Consider the following 22,255-nt stretch of genomic DNA (forward strand, 5'->3'; position numbering starts at 1 on the left):
CTAGTATTCAATTTTCTGCTATCACTTTAAAAAATACAGATGGCTCATGACATAATTTTTACTAGGTACTTGTTTTAGCTTGTGCTTAATTATTTTCAACTCTTTTTTAAAGGCAAATAAAAAATTGAAATTGGAAAATGGTGGCCTGTTGAGGGAGAATTTACGACTGAAGGCTGAAGTTGATAACAGATCACCCCAGAAGTATGTATTTTGCTCATAAAGCAATGTTTTAGATTATGTTAATATTTTAAAATAAGCTGCTGTTATTGTATGTGTTTTTCCTTGGACTATTTTCATTGAAACATGTAGATTTAAATAGAATGTCTTGCCTCTAAAAGTCAAGTGGATACTTACATTATTGGTGAAATCTTTGTGTCATTTAAGGCTAATTTTGAAGAAAGGATTTCCTTCTTACCTTTTCCTTATCTGATTAGCAAGAGGATTGTTTTACATGACCCAAGAGAGGAGAAGTTTCACTTGGTTTTATATGTAAATGTTTAATTGTACTAACAGAGAGTAGGGCGATTAATACAATGCCCTTCAGATATTCTCTGAACTAATCTTGATAGTGGTTAACATATTTTTAGTGCTTTCTCTTTGCCTAGTACAACAACCTATGGTGTACTTATTAGTGTTCTCCATTTACAGATGAGAGAAAAGAGGTATGGAGAGATTAAGTTAATTTATCCAATCTGCACAGCTAATAAGTGGTGGAAACAGGATTTGAACCCAGGTAGTCCAGTCCCAGAGTCCACGCTGTGTTACATTACACAGAGAACCTTTACATTATTACACTAATCATTATACTAGAAAGCATATCTGAAATAGAGTTTAAGGCATTATCTGTTGAAGTTTAGACTGATTTTAATTGTACAATTAAGTGAATCTGTTCTTCACTTGATGGGATAGTTTTCATTCCATTCCAAGTAAGAGAGTACAAGTATTGACCTCTTTAGCAGTTTGTTTAAAATTATAAGAAACAGTTGAGAATTGAAAATTGAAGTTGGAGAAAAGATAGGAGATGACACTTGAAGTTTTTCTTCTCCAGGGGGAAAAAAGACAAGGAAGCAGAGAATATTGCCCTCCGTCCCTCTTTGAGGGGTGGCATTTGAGAACTCCACATTTTCTTTCTGTAATTACTAGACTTCATGTCTTCCTACTGGAAAAAAGCAAGGAAGACATAAGCAACCAGTGGAAATTTATCCTACTGGAAGAAGCTCTCTGCTTATTATATGAAAAAGAGAAAACGTTACCTTTAGTAAAACCAACTGTGGAATCAGGAATTGGTAGAAATAAGCCATAATTACTCAAAACAGAGATAACTAACCAATAGAGAAAGCAGCATAGCTTTTACTTTTAAGTAGTTACTTCCCCTGTGCTTTCCAACCTCATTTTTCTTCCACTGTTCAGATAGTGTTCTGCTTTGACAAATTAGTGAAATAAGCTTAGGAAATGTTGCTGTTATGTGGTGGTTTGAATCTCTGCTCGTCTCATTTATTGGCACCCCGCCCTGCCAGTCATAGTAATGCATGTCCATTAGCTGCATTCCCCACAGTGTGCTGAATGGAACTAAAGCTATTTTGTCTGTAGCTTTTATTTCTTGAAAAGTTGCCCACCAGATTGCAGATTTAATGCCAGCCACCAGGATGTGTTTTTAAATATCCATGGCTCCAACCTGATAAGTAACAGAAGAATCTCACCTGAAGAAACCTGGCCTCTGACTATTCTAACAAACAGTCACACTTCGGAATCCCATATAACTTTCAGACTTGCTATCTTTAACTTCCATTCCTTCCCTTCAGGGGTAGGGAATAGTTTCACTTAAAAAACGATTTGAACTGACCCCTGTTCCAGATCAATTTGCAATGCATTGAGGTATTAAATGCATTGCATTTGATTTATAGCTTTGTTTACTCTGCATCACCAAACTCTAGTGGGATTCAGAGAGAAGCTGACCACAGCTGAAAATACCCAGATCTGGCTCATCTGAGGAGAGCTCCTATTTGTACTGAGAAAATATGAAATTTCAAGAGTTTAAAAGTAAATGCAAGCAAATAAAACCATATGTTTCATTTTGTACCCTTGATTAGGAAGTGCCTTAACCGGTTACTTTTTTTTTTTCCTACTTGGTTAGGAGTCAAGGTGTCCATTTTATGCATACAGCTTTAGTTTCCGATGTATCCTTCAAATTTTGCAGATATACTCTACAAATCATGCAAAAAAGAGAGCTTTAAGGTTTAGATACTGGAGAGGAAAAAATTTAGAAGAGTGTAATTGCCAACTTGAGCTGTCATAGCAAAATACTGTAGAAGTAGTGGCGTAAACATTGAATATTGTTTATTTTCTTACAGTTCTGGAGGCTAGTCGTCTCAGATCAAGGTTCAGCCATTTTAGTTTCTGGCAAAGGCTCTCTTCTTAACTTGCAGACAGCCACCTTCTCACTATGTCTTCACATGTCTGAAAGAGAGTTTTTGGTCTCTCTTCCTCTTTTTTATCTTGGAGAGGGCGGTCGGGGAAGGGTAGAGGGAGAGAAAATCTTAAGCAGGCTGCCCGCCCACACCCAGCACAGGGCTCAACCTCACAACCCTGAGATTATGACCTCAGCTGAAATTAAGAGTGGGATGCTCATCCAGCTGAGCCACCCAGGTGTCCCCTGTATTCCTCCTCTTATAAGGGTATCAGTTCTGTCACACTAAGGCCTCATCCTTATGATCTTGCTTAACCTTAATTACCTCCTAAAGACTCTCTTTATATAGTAAGACTGAGGGTCAGGGCTTCAGCATGCGAATTTGGCTGTGGGTGGAGAATACAGTACAATCCATAGCAGAAGGTATTTCTTTCCAAGACACTCAAATCGTGCTGTTACCTATAACGAGAATAACAGATGGTGTGGATTTACATTGGTCTCATGTAGATGGTGCCATATAAAAGTAATGTATTTTATAATACTTTAAAAACAGTGCCATAACCTTTTAAGATGAAAAACTGGGTTATTATTTATCTTTTCTGCTACTGTTTTTCTGGTTTTTTCCATCCATTATATCCAGTCTTAAAGTGTGCCTGGATAATTTTCCTTCCTCAACTTTAACCTAAAAGCCTTTTCCAGCAGTATATTAGATATTCTACTAAGCATATTCTTCTTGGCTTCAGTAATATCCATTCTGTCCCTTGTCAAAAATCCATTGTCCTAATATCTAAACTGGTGGTCCAAAAAATGGGATCTTTTTCTTTGATTTTATATAGCCAGTTCCTGAATTTTTCTTCTCTTCTAAAATAAGTTTATTTCACTACGGAAAATGATATGTTTCCTCTTTCAGTTTTCTTTAACATGGACTCCTTTTTTTTTTTTTTTTTTTTAAGATTTTATATATTTATTTGACAGAGAGATCACAAGTAAGCAGAGAGGCAGGCAGAGAGAGAGGGGGAAGCAGGCTCCCTGCTGAGCAGAGAGCCCGATATGGGGCTCAATCCCAGGACCTGAGATCATGACCTGAGCCAAAGGCAGCGGCTTAACCCACTGAGCCACCCAGGCGCCCTTAACATGGACTCCTAAGAGAATCATATCTAATGGTGGTGGTGATATGTCCTTTAGTTTACAAGGTTGATAATTTGAAGAAAACTTACTCTCCCAGCCACCCTGGGAGTACTGAATGTTTATTTACTTAACACTCTACAAGGTGCATTGAACTATATAAAGTAAATACTCTTCCTGACCCCTGAAGTAGGTTAGGTTGCCTTGCTATAATTTCTCTTACTACTTTGTACTTTCCCTTCATAGCACATATCATAATTGCTAGTTTTTAATATTTTGTACAACTGTTTTACGGTTTTCTTCTGTCTAAGCCAGGACTGTAGTTGTATTCACTATTTTAGCCACTGCATTTTACAGAGTTCTGGCTGGTATTCTTCTCCTAATATATATTTGTTGAGTAAAGGGTTGATAAACGTAGCTCTTTTTTTTTTCTTAAGATTTTATTTATGTATTTATTTGACAGACAGGGAGAGAGCACAAGAAGGCAGAGCAGCAGGCAGAGGGAGAGGGAAAAGCAGACTCCTTGCGGAGCAGAGAGCCCAGCGTGGGGCTCGATCCAGGACTTGGGGATCATGACCCAAGCCAAAGGCAGATGTTTAACCGACAGTGCCACCCGGGTGCCTTGATAAACATAGCTCTTAAAACTTGGAGGAAACAAGACAGATCCCAAATGTGGTATACTTAATAGGAAAAATGACTAGGTGGTGTTTATGCAGCTTATGAATCACAGATTCTACCTCTGAAACTAATAATACACTATAATAGTTGATTTTTAATTAATTGATTTTAAATTTTTTAAAATGAATTAAAAAACATTGACAAAATGGGAAGCAGGATGTGCTTTACAATAATAGAGAATTAAGAGTCGTAATCAGATGCAGTATACGGATCATCTTTGGATATTGATTCATAACAAAGCATCCAAAGACATTTTTGAGGCAATTGGGTAAATTTGAATATGAGCTGGATATTAGGTGATACCAAGGGATTACTGTTAATGTTATTTACGTATTGTGGTTACCTAAGAAAAATGTCTATATTTTCTTCTAGAAATGAATACTAAAATGTAGACTATAGAGTATTTTAATAGAAGAAAGGGGATGTATAATCAAAAAATAAAACCCATGAAACGTGGTTCCTACCTCTAGAAAGTTCATAATCTAACGAAGGCAAGAGACAAAAATATATGAAACAAATACAGAACAGATACTAAATCAAATATCAGAGACCTCAGTAGGAGTTCAGGGAATGACCAGTGTGTTGCAATGGTGCGAGTGTTTATCAAAGAGACAAGACTTGAGGGCACCTGGGTGGCCCAGTCTGTTAAGCGTCTGTCTTCAGCGTGGGTCATGATCTCAGGGTTCTGGAGTCAAGTCTTATGTTAGGCTCCCTGCTTAGTAGGGAGTCTGCTTCTTCCTCTGCCTCTGCGGCTCCCCCTGCTTATGCTCTGTTTCCCTCTCTCTCTTTCAAATAAATAGATAAGTAAAATCCTTTAAAAAGAAAAAAAAAAAAAAAGAGGGAGGACTTGAGCCTGGCTTTGAAAGATGGAGATTTCTATGAGAAGGAAGGCATTCTGAGCTAGAGGGAAACAGCTTGAGCTGTTAGAAATACTAAGTAGTCCCTTTAGTTCCAGTCCCTTGTCTCCAGTAGTAGCTACAGTTACACTTGAGAAACATGGTGGCTTCCTTCTCATACTCATCAGAGCAGAAGTCTGCTATGTAATTTGCATATCTCTCCATTGTGACCTTCATCACCCCGCTTAAATAGCTGGTTAGCATGACTCCACGATATCCATCGTTCTTTGCTTTAAACAGAAAGGCCTGTTCTCAGTCTCCTGTTCAGTGGGGAATGCGAAGTGTGTCACACCTCCACATGGTAAAAAATACAAGAATGAGAAGCTTAAGGGAAGACTTTAACATTTCTCATATTCCTTAAGGGAAGACTTAACATTTCTCATATTCCTAAATATCCTTGGCTTCAGTTACTATTCCTAAACTGTGCCCAGAAATGTGGATATACTTGTTCTTGATAGAATTAGGAGTGCCTTAGTAATTTTTTTATTTTTTAAGCTTGAAGAGATATGAAGAATTGACTTTTAAAGCATTAGAAAGTTTCATGCCCTCTCTCTGAGATCTTTCTCTTCAGTTGTGCCACACATACACACACACACACACACACACACACACACACCCGCTCTGGGCACTTTAGGCAGGGTTTTTGTGGTTCGTGCCAGCTATTAGGAGGCTTTAGTGGAGCAACAGTTCTTGTCCTTGGCTACTAACTTATCTTAACAGCCTAGGGTGTTAAACTCCATGTACAAAACTCTGTAGGCCATTAACATCAAACTTGGTTATAGTTGGATTAATGGCTTTCCTTTCTGGAAATATGTATTCAGGAATGTTATGTGTTCTTGTCATTGTGTCTTTAGTGAGATCTATGGATTTGATAATGTCTCCCTGTATGCAGCTCTTCTACTGCACAGCAACCCCAAGGCTTGTCATTATGTACCAGTCTTCCCCCTGCCCCTGCTCCTTCTGGGGGAAGGTAAAGGCTCCAGATACTTTCTGGATAGTGAACAGTATTTTCTGTTATTAGTATAAGAAAAAAAAAGTACTCTGAAGAGGAAAGGATTGATTTCATAGATTATGACCTGGGATTTCTTCTCTTTCTGCTGTAGTGTGCCTTGATGAGCCATCTCATTTACTCCCATAGCTTTAATTATCATCTACCTGTATGTCAGAGATAAAATAAAATATAATAAATCTTTGTTTGGTTTTACCTTTTGTCCTCTATAGATTCATATTTGTCTATTTGATACCTTCACCCGAGATCCTATACCTTAAATTCACCACATAGTGTGGTGTTCAAATAAATGCTTAGCACTGGAGACAGATTACCTGGATGCAAATGTCCCTGCTTGCTCTCTGCCCCTCCTTCCCCTACCCAGTTCATTTTCACCATACTTGAAATTGTGTTTTTTTAAAATATAAATCAAAATTTATATAAAAGTCTCCTACCTAAAACTGTCCTGTTTGGTTTTTTTTCCTAAAATAAAATCCAGATTCTTCACAAACCAGTCTTATGTTTGCCTGTTCCACTTCATATCATTCTTCTGGCTCATGCTGCTCCAGCCATACTGGCCTTCCTCTGTATCTAAAACATGATGGACTTTTGCTCTTTGCTTAGAATGTTCTGCTTCCATATCTTTATGTGGCTGACTCCTTCCGTCATCAGATTCAGAGAGGCCTTTCCTGAACATCATTCTGAAGCAGCCCTCTGCTTTAGTACCTTCTAAAGTCCTTACTCTGTCTTATTGTGATACCACAGTGATAAAATCATGGCATGACGAAGCAGTATAGTGTGTGATTTTGAGCACAGGCTCCAGAGTCAGACTCAGTAGGACTGAACTGTCCACTTACTCTTTGTGATTTGGGGGAAGAGAGTTAACCTTTTTGTATCTCTGTTCTTGACTTCTGTGAAATGAGGCCAATAGTAGTACCTATCTTGTAGGGAGTATTAAGGGTTAAATAAATGAAAACTTGAAATGTACTTTTAACAGAGCCCACAGCTAGTACTGAACCAAGGTTGTAGTATTATTGTCTTCCTAACCCTAATCAGTCTGAAATTATCTTGTTTAATTACTTGATCTGTTTGTTGTCTGCCCCTCCATTCTAAACTCTAAGCTCCCCAAGGGTAAGAATCTTATTGCCTACTTCCTTTACTTGCAAAACCGCAGCACCTGGAAGGCATGTGATAAATATTTGTTGAACAATTAAATGAAGAGATAAATAACAGTCTATAAATTACTTAATCCCTTGGAGCCATTATTTTTTTATATATATATAAAATGTGGATGATGTGTTACTGCGAGGATGCGAGGATGAACGGAAGTAATTTTATGTCCTTGAAACCATGTGTAGCACAAAGAACTGATAGAGGTGTGTGTTTAAATAATTGTATCCATTATCCTCTCTACTCCAAAGATTGTTTATCCTCTTGCTTTGTTCCTATCCTTGATGGCTTTACTACTCATCTAGTTGCCTCAGATAAACACCTCAGTCTGCTTTATCCACCCCTTCTCCTCATCCCACACCTAATTGTTTAGTATATTCTATCTATCCTACCTCTTAAATGTCTCTGTAATCCATCTTTGTATTCCCACTAGTTTAGATTCACATGATTTCTTGCTTAGTCTAGTTTAACAATCTTATGCTTATTCTTCTTTTCCACTCTTAACCCTAAATAAAGCATCTGCGTTCTTATTGCCAAGATTCCAAAATATAAATTTGATCATCTTATTCCCTTATTTAATAACCTTTGATTCCCCATTGTCCTCAAATTAAAGCCCAAATTTCTTCATAAATATGGGAGGCTCTTTACAATATGACTTGAGCTTTGGCCTTTTCGTGTCCTCTCCAACCTTCCCCTGCTTATAGTCTACTTTGGCCATGCTGAGTTTCTTACTGGGCCCAGATTTGCCATGTTATGACATGCCTTTGCACCTTTGCTCATGCCTTTTCCTTTGTTTTCCCTGGTCCTCCCCAGTAGCCTCTCCTTTTTATTCTGCCTTGTTAATTCCTCTTCAGTTGTTACTCTAATTGAAGCCCTCCATGATTTCCTAAGACAGAAGAAACACTTCTCCTCTTGTTCTTCCCATTGTTCTTGTATTACTAAGGATCTGGTATACTGACAAGTTCCATGACACTCATGCCCAGTTAATCTACCAGCTAGCTTCTTGGAGCTAAGACATATTTATAAAAATTCTTGCCGTATGTGTATCTGTCTAAAATACATGTAAGTGTGTGTATCACTGTGTGTGTATTTGTGTGTGTGTGTGTGTGTGTTCCTTCTCTGGAGACTAGGAGAAGGAAGGAGTCCTTCATGCTGCAATATGGAGGGAACTAACCAGAGAATTAAGATTTTGAGCTTTCTTGAAGCTTAAAGTACAAAGAGTTTATAAGGAAAAGAAATGCCAAGATTCTTGGGATTTTCTCCAAATGAGAAGAGCGGAGGGTTTTCCTGAGTCATACTAGAGACTGGGACCAAGAAAGGGGAAAGAAAGAAGGACGTGATGTTGCTGGGGTCCCAGATAAGATTTCTTATCTATGTCTCCTTACTTGAACTGGGTTTATCCTGCCTTTATCTGTCTCCATGCTGACTCTGAGCTGTGTCTCCTTGGTTCACAGTTCTGCTCTTCCTAAACTGTGTCTCAAGACATGCCAGTACCACTCAGACTACTCCTGTCTTTTAGCTTCCCTGGCAGCACCTCTGGTCTTGCTGGCTTGGCTGTTGTGCCTTCTTAACTTATTCTGGGCTTTTTTACTTCTCATGACTCATGATTCTGCTCTGACAAACGCCATGATTCTTGGTATTTGACCCCAGCCTGATCTGATGACTGATTCTGCTATGCCCTTTGGATTTCCCGGAAGGGGAACTTGTAGACTGTCAGGGGAGTTTGATGATACCCTGGGGCCAGACGGTGACAGCCAGGTGTGCACAGGCCCCTCAGCTGCCTGAGGGGCCCTTCTCTGGGTATTCAGCTAATTGGGGATGGACAGTTCTTGCAGTTTTCTGTCAACTTGTCTTTATGGTATTGATAAGATATTTTAGGAGCCCGCATTGCATGCTAATGACTAAGCAATAAGGTTGTTGGGAATATTAGGAACTGCTTAAGAACAAGAATGTCTTCTACTCCTTTTGTTTTCCTTTCTCTTACCCCTCAGCATACTTTAAGTCCTCAGTAACTGTCATCATAGTAATAATTACAGGGTGGCTGGATCACAGTCTTTTTTGTTTTATTTTGTTTTAGATTGTTCCTCAAGGTGAGAGAGAGGTTGATTTAACTGTAGTGAAAAATGTATAGATAAATACCAGTCCAGGGATTTTTAAGTATGCTTTTTTCATGTAACAATAGTTGTCCTCTTATACTGTTGAGATTTTGTCAAGGTTATTATATTTGGGAAAACATATAAGTCCTTTATTCCTTTTAGAACTGTAAAAATATATGAAATATCTTTTGTGTGTAGTTTATTTCCTTCCACAAAAAATTAGGATCCCCACTAGTGTCCTGTAAACTCAAAGCTGATCTTTTCTTTTGAGGCAGAAAATTAGGGTGCATTTCTATGTGGAATTGAAGTGAAATGTATGTATCAAATAAAATGGAATTTATTTCATAGTTAAAAGAGTAGTCCACCTTCTCAGGTGCACTATATATATATATATATATATATCTATATCTATATATATATAGATAGATAGATATAGATAGATATATCAGCCCTTTTTAGAGACTACAAAAGGGAATCTGTTCCTCTTCAATTTACATATGCAGCCCAATACTAAGGTTGTTTGTGTTAAGAATTTCTAGGTATCTCAGCAAGACTTTTCAGTGTCACAGTTTCCAACTACAAATACATGGTTAGTTTAGCTTAATAAACACACACACATATAAAACTTCCTTTAAAATTGTATTAATAATGTGAGCTGTTATTTTAAAACTCTGCTTTACGTTTGGAAGCTTCTCTTTCTTTGAAAGCTTACAAAGCAGCCTGTACCTTGATCTTTATACTTCTGGGAGGTAGAAGAGGGAGGAATGGCTGCACGGGCCTTAATTCTTTATCTAGTTCCACTGCTTATGTGACCTTTGTCTTTAAGGAGGAAATCATGACTTTTTTTATTCTTGCAAATGTTGAAGCACTTTGTTTTATGCTAAAACTAAGAGGCAGCATAATATGGCTTGTATTTTTTTTATTCATCAATATTAGACCCTGGGACAAGTACTTATGTGATGCTTTGGCCCTAAAATTTTACATTTTTAATTTTCTCATTTCACTTAAGTAGCATTGTTTTCTTATAGTTGAAGATGCCTGCTGATTATGCTTGAGGTAGGCAAAATGATCATATATACTTTCTGTTGCTAGCACACCTAAAGATGGGGCTTCCAAATTTGTGGTTTGGGTTCCGATTTAGTCTACATATCTCTGGTTAAAATAGCTACCATCTTTGGGTTGGCATTTGTCAGGGTGATCTGTCTGATCTGCCACTTTAATAAATGATCTTTTGAAATTGCAAAATATTCTTTTTTTTTTTTTTTGAAGATTTTATTTATTTATTTATTTGACAGAGAGAGGTCACAGTAGGCGGAGAGGCAGGCAGAGAGAGAGAGAGGGAAGCAGGCTCCCTGCTGAGCAGAGAGCCCGACATGGGACTCGATCCCAGGACCCTGAGATCATGACCTGAGCCGAAGGCAGCGGCTTACCTTTCTGAGCCACCCAGGTGCCCTGAAATTGCAAAATATTCTTGAACTTGTGTCTAAAACATAGTAGATTTTTTATAAATATTTATCAACTTTGTATATACATATCTGTTGATCCCTTTTTTCCTCTCTGTGTTTTATTAGCATGTGTATGTATTAGTAAATATTACAACAATCCTAGTTAGTTACCTGTGTGTACAGACTGTGTGCTCAGCAATCCTACATTACTTTACAGCATAAATAGGTACTTATATTACTGAAGAAGGGAGCTTATGTTCAAGCACTTCCTGTAATGTCAGACATGGTGTTTGGACTCAGACACACTTGAATTCAAATCCCATTTCTGCCACTTTCTGCAAATCCATGAATAAGAGAGAGTCTTTTTAAGCTTCTCCTTTCTCATCCTTAAAATAAAAAATAACAGATCTTCCTTCATTAGGTCAACAGGACAATTAAATCAGAAAGATAATATATAACAGGCATATAGCAATGTGCTGGATTTAAGTAAACATTTAGTAAATTTTGGTTGCTGCTGTTACTTTTGTTGCTGTCATTATCAGTAGCGGTCAGGCTACTCTTAAAGACTTACTTGTTACACTTACTTTTGGTAAATTCCGTCACAAAAGTTTATTTATTTATTTGATTATGAGCTGTTTCTTTCTTTCTTTGTTTATTTGATGGTGGTCCAGAAAACAGAAATGTTGCCTTGAGTCATCGGGGGAAGGATTTCTTCCTATTTTCTTAGTATGGTTCATATTATTTAATATATTTTTTGTGGAACCGACTCGAGTCTAGGATTAGTCATAGACAGTACTTTTATGATGAATCAATTTTCTAAGAATGTAGCATTTTCATCACTGGATGTTTAATTTTAAAAAGAGAAAACTCTTGAAACACTGGCAAGTCATACAGCTCTGCAGCAGATAAAAATGTATCAGCTTCTTCCCAGAGCTTCCCTAGTAGTTTAAAGACAGAATGCCTTCAACCATCCTTCTGACATGTGTACAAGGGTGAGACAGATAAGGGTAAACACACAAGCAACTCTTTGGAAACAGGTGAGAGCAAAAGGCCCCCACCACCAGGTACAATTTTGAGCTTCCTATGGTCCTGGTCCTCTCTGCCCTTTTCCCCTGAAATAAGCCCTCTGCCCACTTGCACAAAGCACAAAGCAGAACACAGTACTGGGCCTCTCCCTTTTCTTCCCACTCCTATCAAAATTCATGTTTCTGAAGAGTTCATATTACAGGCTACTTCTGTTACCTGTAATCAAAAAGAGGAGTTTGCAAATTCAGGTAATCTCTGGTGAGTTTTACTTTAGGAGAAAATATTTAAGAAAGGGAAAAGAATAATGGAATGTTCTTCCCTTTGAAACCCTACCTCTGCTTTATGTTTAAAATAAGATGTTTTCTAATATCTCGGACAGTCAGGGAATGAGAAGATATGTAACTACAGTTATGTAAACAGGCAACTCTGCAACAAAATGCCCTCTATGAATAGGTTATTCTTTAAAAAAAATTCCAAGACTCACGTAAGTTTACTTGGTTTTCTTATATGTCAACTATTCCTTTAGTATAGGTAATCCTTACTTTGCACAGAAGTGGAGGACCAAAAGCCATTCAAGTAAAAACCATGAAAAGCAGTCTTAATAATCAATGGGAAGAATCAAGTTCCTTTATAAACTTCAATATTTTTTGTCAAAACATTAAATCTCTTAATCTCAGTTATAAATGTTTATGGAAATGAAAAGAATAAAACAATATTTAGCACACTAATATTTAGTATAATTTAAACCATTAGAAACATTGTGAAATAAAGTATTTTATTTCTTTGTAAAAAAAAATACTGTGGGAAATAATCTGAATAGTGCTTCTCTTCTTATCCTATAACTTATGATATGAAGCTGCTAGCATCTTTTCTAATGCCTTGACGATTGTCATACTCCTAAGTTTGCATCAGCTTCGAACATTTTATCCTTAATGCTTTCAATGTCATGAAATAGCTCCATATTGCTTTAATGTGAAGTTTTTTGCTAGCCTGTCACTTTCTCTAGATAACTTTATTCTTTTCATCAAAACTACTTTTCTCATTTATGTCAATAAGTTTGTCACTCCCAAATTCCTCAGGCATTGCCAGGGTCTCTCAGATGGTAGCAGTTTCAATGTTTCCATGGTCAGTGCTTCAGTAACTACATTTACATTTGATTCCAATTTTACTTCTGGCATTGATCACTATTTAGTTCTTTGCTGCACCTTCATTTTTGTTGGCCAGTTCTGTCTTTTGATGATCCATTCTTGTAAAATGTATGTGACAATACTGCTTGTGTTACTGTCTGTGTGTGAATAGAGTAATAGATGCAGAGGGACCAACCACTTTCAGACTTGGAAAGAAGTGACCTGATTGGTCACTGATATACATCTGTTATGTATGTACTGTTTTGTGAGCTGAAAAGCAAGTATTGAAATGTTTATTTTATGCAGTTTCATGCTGTTAGTTACAGTTAATATAATGTAAATTTGGGACCCTTTGTTAAATAACTAGGCTTATTTACCTAAACTATGGCAACTGAAATTCATGCGTATTGGAAGCATGTATGGCAAGGATATCAGTGTTGACAAACTGTCACATAGGCCAGATCCTAAAAGCTGGTCCAGATCCAAAGATTGCTTTCACTTTGTTTCATAATTGCTACTTCATCTAGCAAGTAAGGAAAGGATATGAAATCAAAGATACATGTGGGCAGATGGGTTCACTTCCCTCATGCCTCCCTATGTCCTGAAGATGTTTTAAAAGTTTAGTGGTCTCAGCAACCCACTGGGCTTGCTGACTTTGTCCCTTTTGTTAGGGATGCCATTGAGAACTAGAGAAACAAGTTAATTGCTCAAATTCTCATAACTACTTAATAGCAGCATAACACTAGAAGTTAGGTCTTTTGGTACTTCGTTCTGGCATTTATTCTTTTACCACATTTGCTTGCTTTTAATTCCCTTCAAGCGCATCCTATTACTCCTGCGTAATGGGCTATGAGAAAATCTGAACTGAAGAGCTTTTCATTATTAGTCATACTCTATTCTAGGTGTAATACCTTAAAGGTCAAACTAATAGGACTTTGATTTCTCTTACTGTTAGTAGGGACAGGAACAATCTTGTACCTCTGTAGCTTTTCAGGCAAGGGGAGCCCTAATCCAGAATGTGTATATCCCTTAACACTGCAAGCTGAGAAATCCTTTACGTTTCTCCCAGATTCTAGCACACTTCCAATATATCAGTTGCAGCTCCCAAACTGCTTTACGATGTTTTCTCTGACATAATGAAGCCTTTGGCCATCACTGCTACTTTGAAAATCAAAGCCTTTTGGTCTCTAATGGAATGTTTATAAAAATACTCCATTTTGAAATTTGCTCAGGAAAAGGAAGTATGGTAAATGATGTTAGAATTCCCTCCGGCTTGCCTTGGCATTGATTCATTTAATGTTATGTACTCTGGAAATATCTGGAATTAGTGTGAATAAGAATATTAAAACCCAAAGTTAAATAAGCTCTTATCTTCATTGTCTTCTTTTATAGAAGTATAGCATCAGATATGCAGATATTATTAACAAATAATTGTTATTTCTCTCTGACTTGGTTTATTTCCTTTTGCCAAATCTAATACACTAATCCAGGGTAAGCTTAAAATTCCTAATAGCTATATCAAAAGTCTCATATGTTTCCATTCTTTTGCTAAGGTTAAAGTGTCAGGGTTTTTTAAAGATTTTATTTATTTATTTGATTAAGAAAGGAGAGAAGGAGAGAGCATGAGCAGGGGGTGGGGCAGAGGGAGAGGGAGAAGCAGGCTCCCCACTGAACAGGGAGACAGGACACGGAATCATCCCAGGACCCTGGGATCATGACCTGCGCTGAAGGCAGATGCTTAACTGACTGAGCCACCATGTGCCATAAGTGGCAGGTTTTTTTTTTAGAAGGAGCAATATAAGATGGCAAGCCTATAGTAGAAAAACAAAACAAAACAAAACCACACACACACGAAACAAAACAAAAGCCACAGAACTATATTCTGTATATGTTGTTATCTGTTGCTTTCCTTAGTGTCAATGAAAAAACAAAACAAAACAGTCAAATGTATGAAACATTCAGTTTAGTAATATAGTGATTCAGAATACTTACATGTAAAAGAGACGCAAGGACCTTTGGCTTATCCTATGCTGTTGGCTCTGTCTTAATGTAAGGCACTAATGCATCTATCTGAAAGTAAGAAAATAACATCTATTCAAGAAATAATTTAATGAGGACTGCTGTATACCAGGAATTGTTGTAGGGAGCTAGCAGTGAATGTAAGATGGTCAAGACGCCCTGCTTTCCTGGAGCTTATACTCTAATCGGGGAGAGAAAGATTAAAAAATTATGTGGATAGGTTAATTAATTGATCAGTTCCATGGCTTTCACTATATATTTCTGTTAGTTTGCCTACCAGCACAGGCCTCTTATTAGCATGGTAAAAAGGTCTGATCACTCAAAGTATTATAGACTTGTAAAGTATTGAAATGGAACTTTGGGGAATTGAGGGCAGTGACCTTTTAGAAAACAGCCAGCCCCATCAGTGATTTCTGCTGGCTGTCCCTGTCAAATGTGCCCCCATTGCTGGCCTTTGTTGTTAGTTCTTATGGCACTTTAGCTTTCTGAAGTAACCCAGAATACATGGATGGGGCTGTCATTTTGACTTCAACTCAAAACCATTTGTTAACTTCTTTTAAAAACATAATTAAAAAAAAAAAAAAAAAGAAAAAACAGAGGGGCAAATGTAGCGTCTTAAAGTGACATGCTTGAAATTCCAGGTTAAAACCTTCTAATAAAAAGCTGCTAATACTTTGGGAAACATTTCTTATTTGTCACTAGTCTTCCCTTACATAAGCCTCTGAGTTCCCAAGGACATCCGTTGGTAATAGCTGACTTACCTACCTAATAACATTATTTTATTTTATTTATTTATTTTTAAGATTCTATTTATTTATTTATTTATTTGAGAGAGAGATCACAAGTAGGCAGAGAGGCAGGCAGAGAGAGAGGGGAAAGCAGGCTTCCCACTGAGCAGAGAGCCCAATGTGGGCCTTGATCTCAGGACTCTGAGACCATGACCTGAGCCGAAAGCAGAGGCTTAACCCACTGAGCCACCCAGGTACCCCAACACTGTTTGATTTTAAATTGTTTGATTTTTCAGCACCTGGGTGGCATAGTCAGTTGAGCATCCAACTCAATATCCGCTCAGATCATGATCTCAGTGTTGTGGGATCAAGCCCCATGTAGGGCTCCACATTCAGCGGGGAGTCTGTCTCCTTCTCTGCCCTTCCCCCAGCTCATGCCTCTTCGCACTCTGTCTCCCTCTAAAATAAATAAATCTTTAAAGAATTGTTTGATTTTTTTTTTCTTCTGAGTTTACCTTTATTGTAAAAATTGCATGTAAGAAATTAAGATAAATTTTATCTTGGTAAGCAAATTTAAGGCTGTCACTTTTGCTGTTTGCATTAAGTAAACATGCTGCATGTTTTTTCCATTTAAAAATATATGGGTTATTTGATTTTAGAGTAGTTATTATCAAGAACTTAAAAACATTTTTGCTGATGTCCTTAAAATATTTGTCTGCTCTTTAAAATTCTCTTGCAGAAACTCTGTCAAATACTACATATATAAACTAAAACATTTTTCTCTAACAAAGAAGGAAAAGCTACCATCATTCATTTAACCAGATATTCGTAGTAGTAAAATTGGTTTTAAAACAGAGGGACTTGTTATTGTAGCTGGTTTTGTTTTTGTTATACCTGTGGTTTTTGCTTTGTTTTTTAGAGGTTGATTGCAGTGAGTAGATCAATATTCAATACTGTGTCTTTTAAGGCCATTATAAGCCTGAGATTTTATGAATCTGTTTTCTGCTTTTTTTCCCCCCAGAGTGACCAGAGCAGGAATTTGGTCAGAGTGAGCTAGAGAGTGAATTGGTCTGTAGTGTAGGAGGTGGTGTTAGGCATTGAGTGAGAGAGCACATGTTGTGGTTGTCTCTAAAAGGTAATTACTGTGAGTTTCTTCTTTGTTTTTTTGTTTTTGTTTTTTTTAAATACCTAGTACAGAGGTGCCTGGGTGGCCCAGTTGGTTAAAATACCTAGTACATTCTCTTAATTGTAATAACTTTTTAAATTTATTTATTTATTTATTTCAGAGAGAGAGAGAGAGAGAGCATGTGTGCACATGGGCACATGTTTGGGGGTGGGGAGAACAGAGGGAGAGGGGAAGCAGACTCTCTGATGAGCCAAAGCCTAGGCAGGGCTTGATCCCACAACCCTGAGATCTGGATCTGAGCCAAAACCAAGGAACCACCCAAGTGCCCCTTAATTGTAATTATAATTAGGGGGGAAAGGGAGAAAAAGATAAACCCATAGATTAAAAAAAAAAATTTTTTTTTAGAAGCCATCTTTTCAAGTACTTTGCTCCAAACAGATAATCCGTGAATTCTTTAACAGGGGTCAATATTTAAGTCATTAAAAAGATTATAGAAAGAGACTTTTAAAAAGAACTTTTGTGGAGAGGGCAGAGCACCACTTGGGGCTCAATCTCATTACCCTGAGATCACGACCCAAGCAGAAATCAAGAGTTAGTCACCTAACCTACAGAGCCACCAAGGCACCCCCCAGTACCCATTCTTTTTTTTTTTTTAATTTTTTAAAAATTTATTTATTTTCAGCATAACAGTATCATTATTTTTTCACCACACCCAGTGCTCCATGCAATCCATGCCCTCTATAATACCCACCACCTGGTACCCCAACCTCCCACCCCCCCACCACTTCAAACCCCTCAGATTGTTTCAGAGTCCATAGTCTCTCATGATTCACCTCCCCTTCCAATTTACCCCAATCCCCTTCTCTCTGACTCCCCATGTCCTCCATGCTTTTTGTTATGCTCCACAAATAAGTGAAACCATATGATAATTGACTCTCTCTGCTTGACTTATTTCACTCAGCATAATCTCTTCCAGTCCCGTCCATGTTGCTACAAAAGTTGGGTATTCGTCCTTTTTGATGGAGGCATAATACTCCATAGTGTATACGGACCACATCTTCTACATTGAGATATCACCTTACACCAGTTAGAATGGCCAAGATTAGCAAGACAGGAAACAACATGTGTTGGAGAGGATGTGGAGAAAGGGGAACCCTCTTCCACTGTTGGTGGGAATGCAAGTTGGTGCAGCCTCTTTGGAGAACAGTGTGGAGATTCCTCAAGAAATTAAAAATAGAACTTCCCTGTGACCCTGCCATTGCACTCCTGGGTATTTACCCCAAAGATACTGATGTAGTGAAAAGAAGGGCCATCTGTACCCCAATGTTTATAGCAGCAATGGCCACAGTCGCCAAACTGTGGAAAGAACCAAGATGCCCTTCAACGGATGAATGGATAAGGAAGATGTGGTCCATATACATTATGGAGTATTAAGCCTCCATCAGAAAGGACGAATACCCAGTACCCATTTTTAAGGGAATAATGAAAACAAGATAATCTTGAGTAAAAGAAGTGAATTTTTGATATGTTCTTTTTCGGTTGCTTTCCAAAATGTTCCTTTTCAGAAAATGTGAAGATGTTTTTATGTGTAATATATTGGAACCACAAGCACTGACTTTGTATTTCAAAGTTGGAAGAAATGAGATTGATGTCCCACACAGTTGTAAAATGCCAAAAATAAGTAGAGCTGGAATGAATTAAAGCCCAGTGTTCAGAAAAGCCAAGTAAAAGCTTCAGATCAAGAGTAGCTATAATTGAAAGGGTCCAAATAAGTATTTAAAACCACCCCTGCTGGGACTGCTAAGACTTCTGAATTTCAAATTGGCATTTTATGTTTGACAAGGTGACATTGTATAAGAAATGTATTGTAAAACACTGCTGTACAATAGGAAAATGATTGAATGTAAATATTTCAGGATGTGGACCACTGTTCAAATGTTATCATAAATCTTTGCCATTGTTTTAGGGGATAACCCTGCATGCATATATGAGCTGAATTGAGAGAGCTAGCTCTTGGAAGGGAAATCAGCAGTGAGTTTGTGCGTGTCTGACCTTCTGCTATTACTAATCTGATTTGACCACAAAAGTATCCTATTAGATCTTTGCTATTGTTATCATATGCATATTGTTATATAAAGTGAAAAACTCTTTTCTGAAGATACTACATCTGGCATTGCTCTTGACCTGTTCATCGGGTGGTCTGAAATGTCATTGGTATGTGAAATTGAAATGGGTTGAGCCAGTATGCCCTCTTAAACTTTGGAAAGGGGGAAAAAAAAAGCTTGAACTGTAAAGTTAACTATCTTTCCATTCCTTGCAGGTTTGGAAGGTTTACAGTAGCTGCTCTTCAGTCCAAAGTAGAACAGCATGAACGTGAAACCAATCGCCTCAAGAAAGCCCTGGAACGAAGTGATAAGTATATAGAGGAACTAGAATCTCAAATTTCACAGCTAAAAAATTCAAGTGAAGAGAAGGAAGCTATGAATTCCATTTGCCAGAGAGCCCTTTCTACAGATGGCAAAGGGAGCATAGGCAACGAGGAAGATATGACATCAAAGAATCAAGGTGATGGTGCCAGAAAGCCGCTTGGCTCATCCACCTCAAGTTCTCACCTGGCAAAACCTTCTAGCAGTTCTGCCAGGCAGGAAAGCACCAGCAAAACAGAACCAAATTGTTCCAAGAACAAAGACCTATATCAAAAACAAGTGGAAATAATGTTAGATGTGACAGATACAAGCATGGATACTTATTTAGAAAGAGAATGGGGTAATAAGCCAAGTGATTGTATACCCTACAAAGATGAAGAACTTTATGATCTTCCAGCTCCTTGTACCCCTTTGTCCCTTAGTTGCCTTCAGCTCAGTACTCCAGAAAATAGAGAGAGCTCTGTAGTCAAAGCAGTAGGTTCCAAAAAGCACTCGAACCATCTTAGAAAATTGGTGTTTGATGATTTTTGTGATTCTCCGAATGTTTGTAATAAAGATTCATCAGAAGATGATAGAAGTGAAAATGAAAAGAAATCAGAATGTTTTGCTTCCTCAAAGACAGGGTTTTGGGACTGTTGTTCCACAAGCTATGCCCAAAACTTGGATTTTGAAAGCTCAGAGGGGAACACAATAGCAAATTCTGTTGGAGAAATTTCTTTAAAATTAGGTGAGAAATCAGGCTCCTGCTTATCTAAGAGGTTGAATTCTATTCGCTCGTTTGAAATGAATCGGACGAGAACATCCAGTGAAGCATCCATGGACGCAGCTTACCTTGACAAAATCTCCGAGTTGGATTCGATGATGTCGGAATCAGACAATAGCAAGAGCCCTTGTAATAACGGTTTTAAGTCAGTGGACTTAGATGTGTTATCAAAGTCCTCTCAAGGCAGTGAATTTCTTGAGGAGCCAGATAAGTTGGAGGAAAGAACTAAGCCAAACCTTTCCAAAGGTTCTCTAACTACTGATCAGTTAGAAAATGGAAATGATTGGAAACCCACTTCTTTTTTCCTCCTCTCTCCATCTGACCAAGAAATGAATGAAGATTTTTCTCTCCATACCGGTTCTAACCCAGGAACTAATGAAATCAAACCCCCAAGCTGTTTGTTTCAGACTGAGTTCTCCCAGGGTGTTTTGTTAAGCAGTTCACACCGGCTATTTGAAGATCAGAGGTTTGGGTCATCTTTATTTAAGATGACCTCAGAGATGCATGGTCTTCATAACCATCTTCAGTCTCCTTGGTCTACTTCCTTTGTGCCTGAGAAGAGGAATAAAAATACAAATCAGTCAACGAAAAGAAAAATCCAGAGCAGTCTTTCCAATGCCAGCCCATCAAAAGCAACTAAAAGTTGACTCATTAGAAAGGTGTCATTTATATTTTTGTCCTGAGAGGAATAGAAGTTTTTAAAGTTACTTTTCTCCCTCATAAAAGTTCTGTACAATGTTGAATTGATAATCTGTAGTCAAGTATCAAGTCAGAATGGTGGATTAGCCTGTACCTAAAATACTTCTGTTCATTTTAAAGAATTTGTCATTTTTTTCATTTCATTTGGGCATCTTTTTAACCAGAAAAGATAGGGAGAGGGAGAGGGTTTCTTTTAATGAATATTATATGTATCTGGTTTGGGTGTGTTATGTTTTCTTAAGTCTTGATTTATCTGTTAAATACAGTGGCCAATTAATGAGCCTTGGTTGTCTTCAAAACTTGGATTCCTTAAATAAAACTTTTTGGGTTGTCTATACACTGCTTATAAGACACTTGAGTTTCCTTAAAGCTTTTCTAAGCTGGGAATTATTTTGCCTGTCCTTTTTTATTTATGTTTAGTGATGGCTCAACTTTTAGGCAGGGCCATGGTGGAGAAAGAGCACTCTTAACCTTAGTCCAATATTCATTTACTTGGTTTTGTTTTGTTTTTTAGGTTTTGTATATGTATGTTTGCATTTTTAACATTGTGTTTTGTACAGTTTTTGTGAGAACCTTTTGCTACAATGGAAAAACACATTTTCTATATGAAAATACTTGTTTTATGTGAGGTAGCTTTCATTTCCTCATCTTTTTGTGTGTGTTGAAAATCGGAAATTGAACCTGCTTTGGAAAGAAGGCATAGAATGGTTGGTTGGGTTTGGAGGAGCCTCAGTATGGTAGCTTCATTGTTCCAGATACACAGGTGTGGAAGTGCTCTTTGCCAAATGCTTGATTCACTTTCATCCCAGGGGAGCTTTTTTGGAGGGAAGTTCTTGTTTGCATGTTACTGTTCTTTGTGGAAACTCTGTATGCATGGTAGCATTCTTTCTTGCACTGTTTTCCTTACTTAGAAAAAGAAGTTTTAGTTGGTTAATAGAATATCTCTTATGTAGGACAGATTTTTTTTTTCATGAAGAGTGTTGGGATGAGAATAGGTGAGCTAAGCACAATTTTTAATTTAGGCTCTGAAAAAGTATATTCTAAACATGTTTGGTATGCCTGTATAGGCCTTTAAAAATGGTTTGTATGCTAATGACTTGTTTATCTAATGTGCACTGAACATTTTACATTAATACTGTACTGTTTTACATTAATACTGCATGCTTTTCTATGTGAATTGAATAAAGGATGTCATAAGCACTGTAATCCTTGATGTTGTCTCAGATATTGAATTAGCCTATAACAACCAGTAAAACTTACCATTTTTAATTGATCTTGTAGCAAGGTTGACAGACTTTGGACCATGGACTAAATCTGGCCTACACCTATTTTTGTGAAAAGCCTGTGAACTAAAAATGGTTTTTATACTTTTTAATGGCTTTTAAGAATTAAAAAATATTTCATAATATAGGAAAATGATATAAAATTCAAATTTCAATATTTCTAAATAAAGTCTTATTAGAATGCAGCTACACTCATTTGTTTACATATTACCTATGACTGCTTCTACTTTGCAGTGGCAGAACTGAATAGCTG

At 37.4% G+C, this 22,255-nt stretch overlaps 1 protein-coding gene across 2 annotated transcripts in view; it reads left to right on the forward strand.

The window, feature by feature from the left end:
• The window catches only part of OBI1 (ORC ubiquitin ligase 1), a 45,073-nt gene extending 23,148 nt beyond the window's left edge, over nucleotides 1-21,925 (forward strand). For both annotated transcript variants that reach the window (XM_045070884.1, XM_004754420.3), the window contains exons 5-6: nucleotides 113-201; nucleotides 19,152-21,925. In XM_045070884.1, coding sequence (XP_044926819.1) covers nucleotides 113-201; nucleotides 19,152-20,667 — 1,605 coding nt within the window. In that variant the 3' untranslated portion in view covers nucleotides 20,668-21,925. The remainder of the gene's footprint in view (nucleotides 1-112; nucleotides 202-19,151) is intronic.
• Nucleotides 21,926-22,255: the final 330 nt, after the last annotated feature.

Source organism: Mustela putorius, unplaced genomic scaffold (assembly GCF_011764305.1).
Source record: "Mustela putorius furo isolate JIRA1106 unplaced genomic scaffold, ASM1176430v1.1 tig00003974_pilon_pilon_pilon, whole genome shotgun sequence".
NCBI classification, from domain to species: domain Eukaryota; kingdom Metazoa; phylum Chordata; class Mammalia; order Carnivora; family Mustelidae; genus Mustela; species Mustela putorius.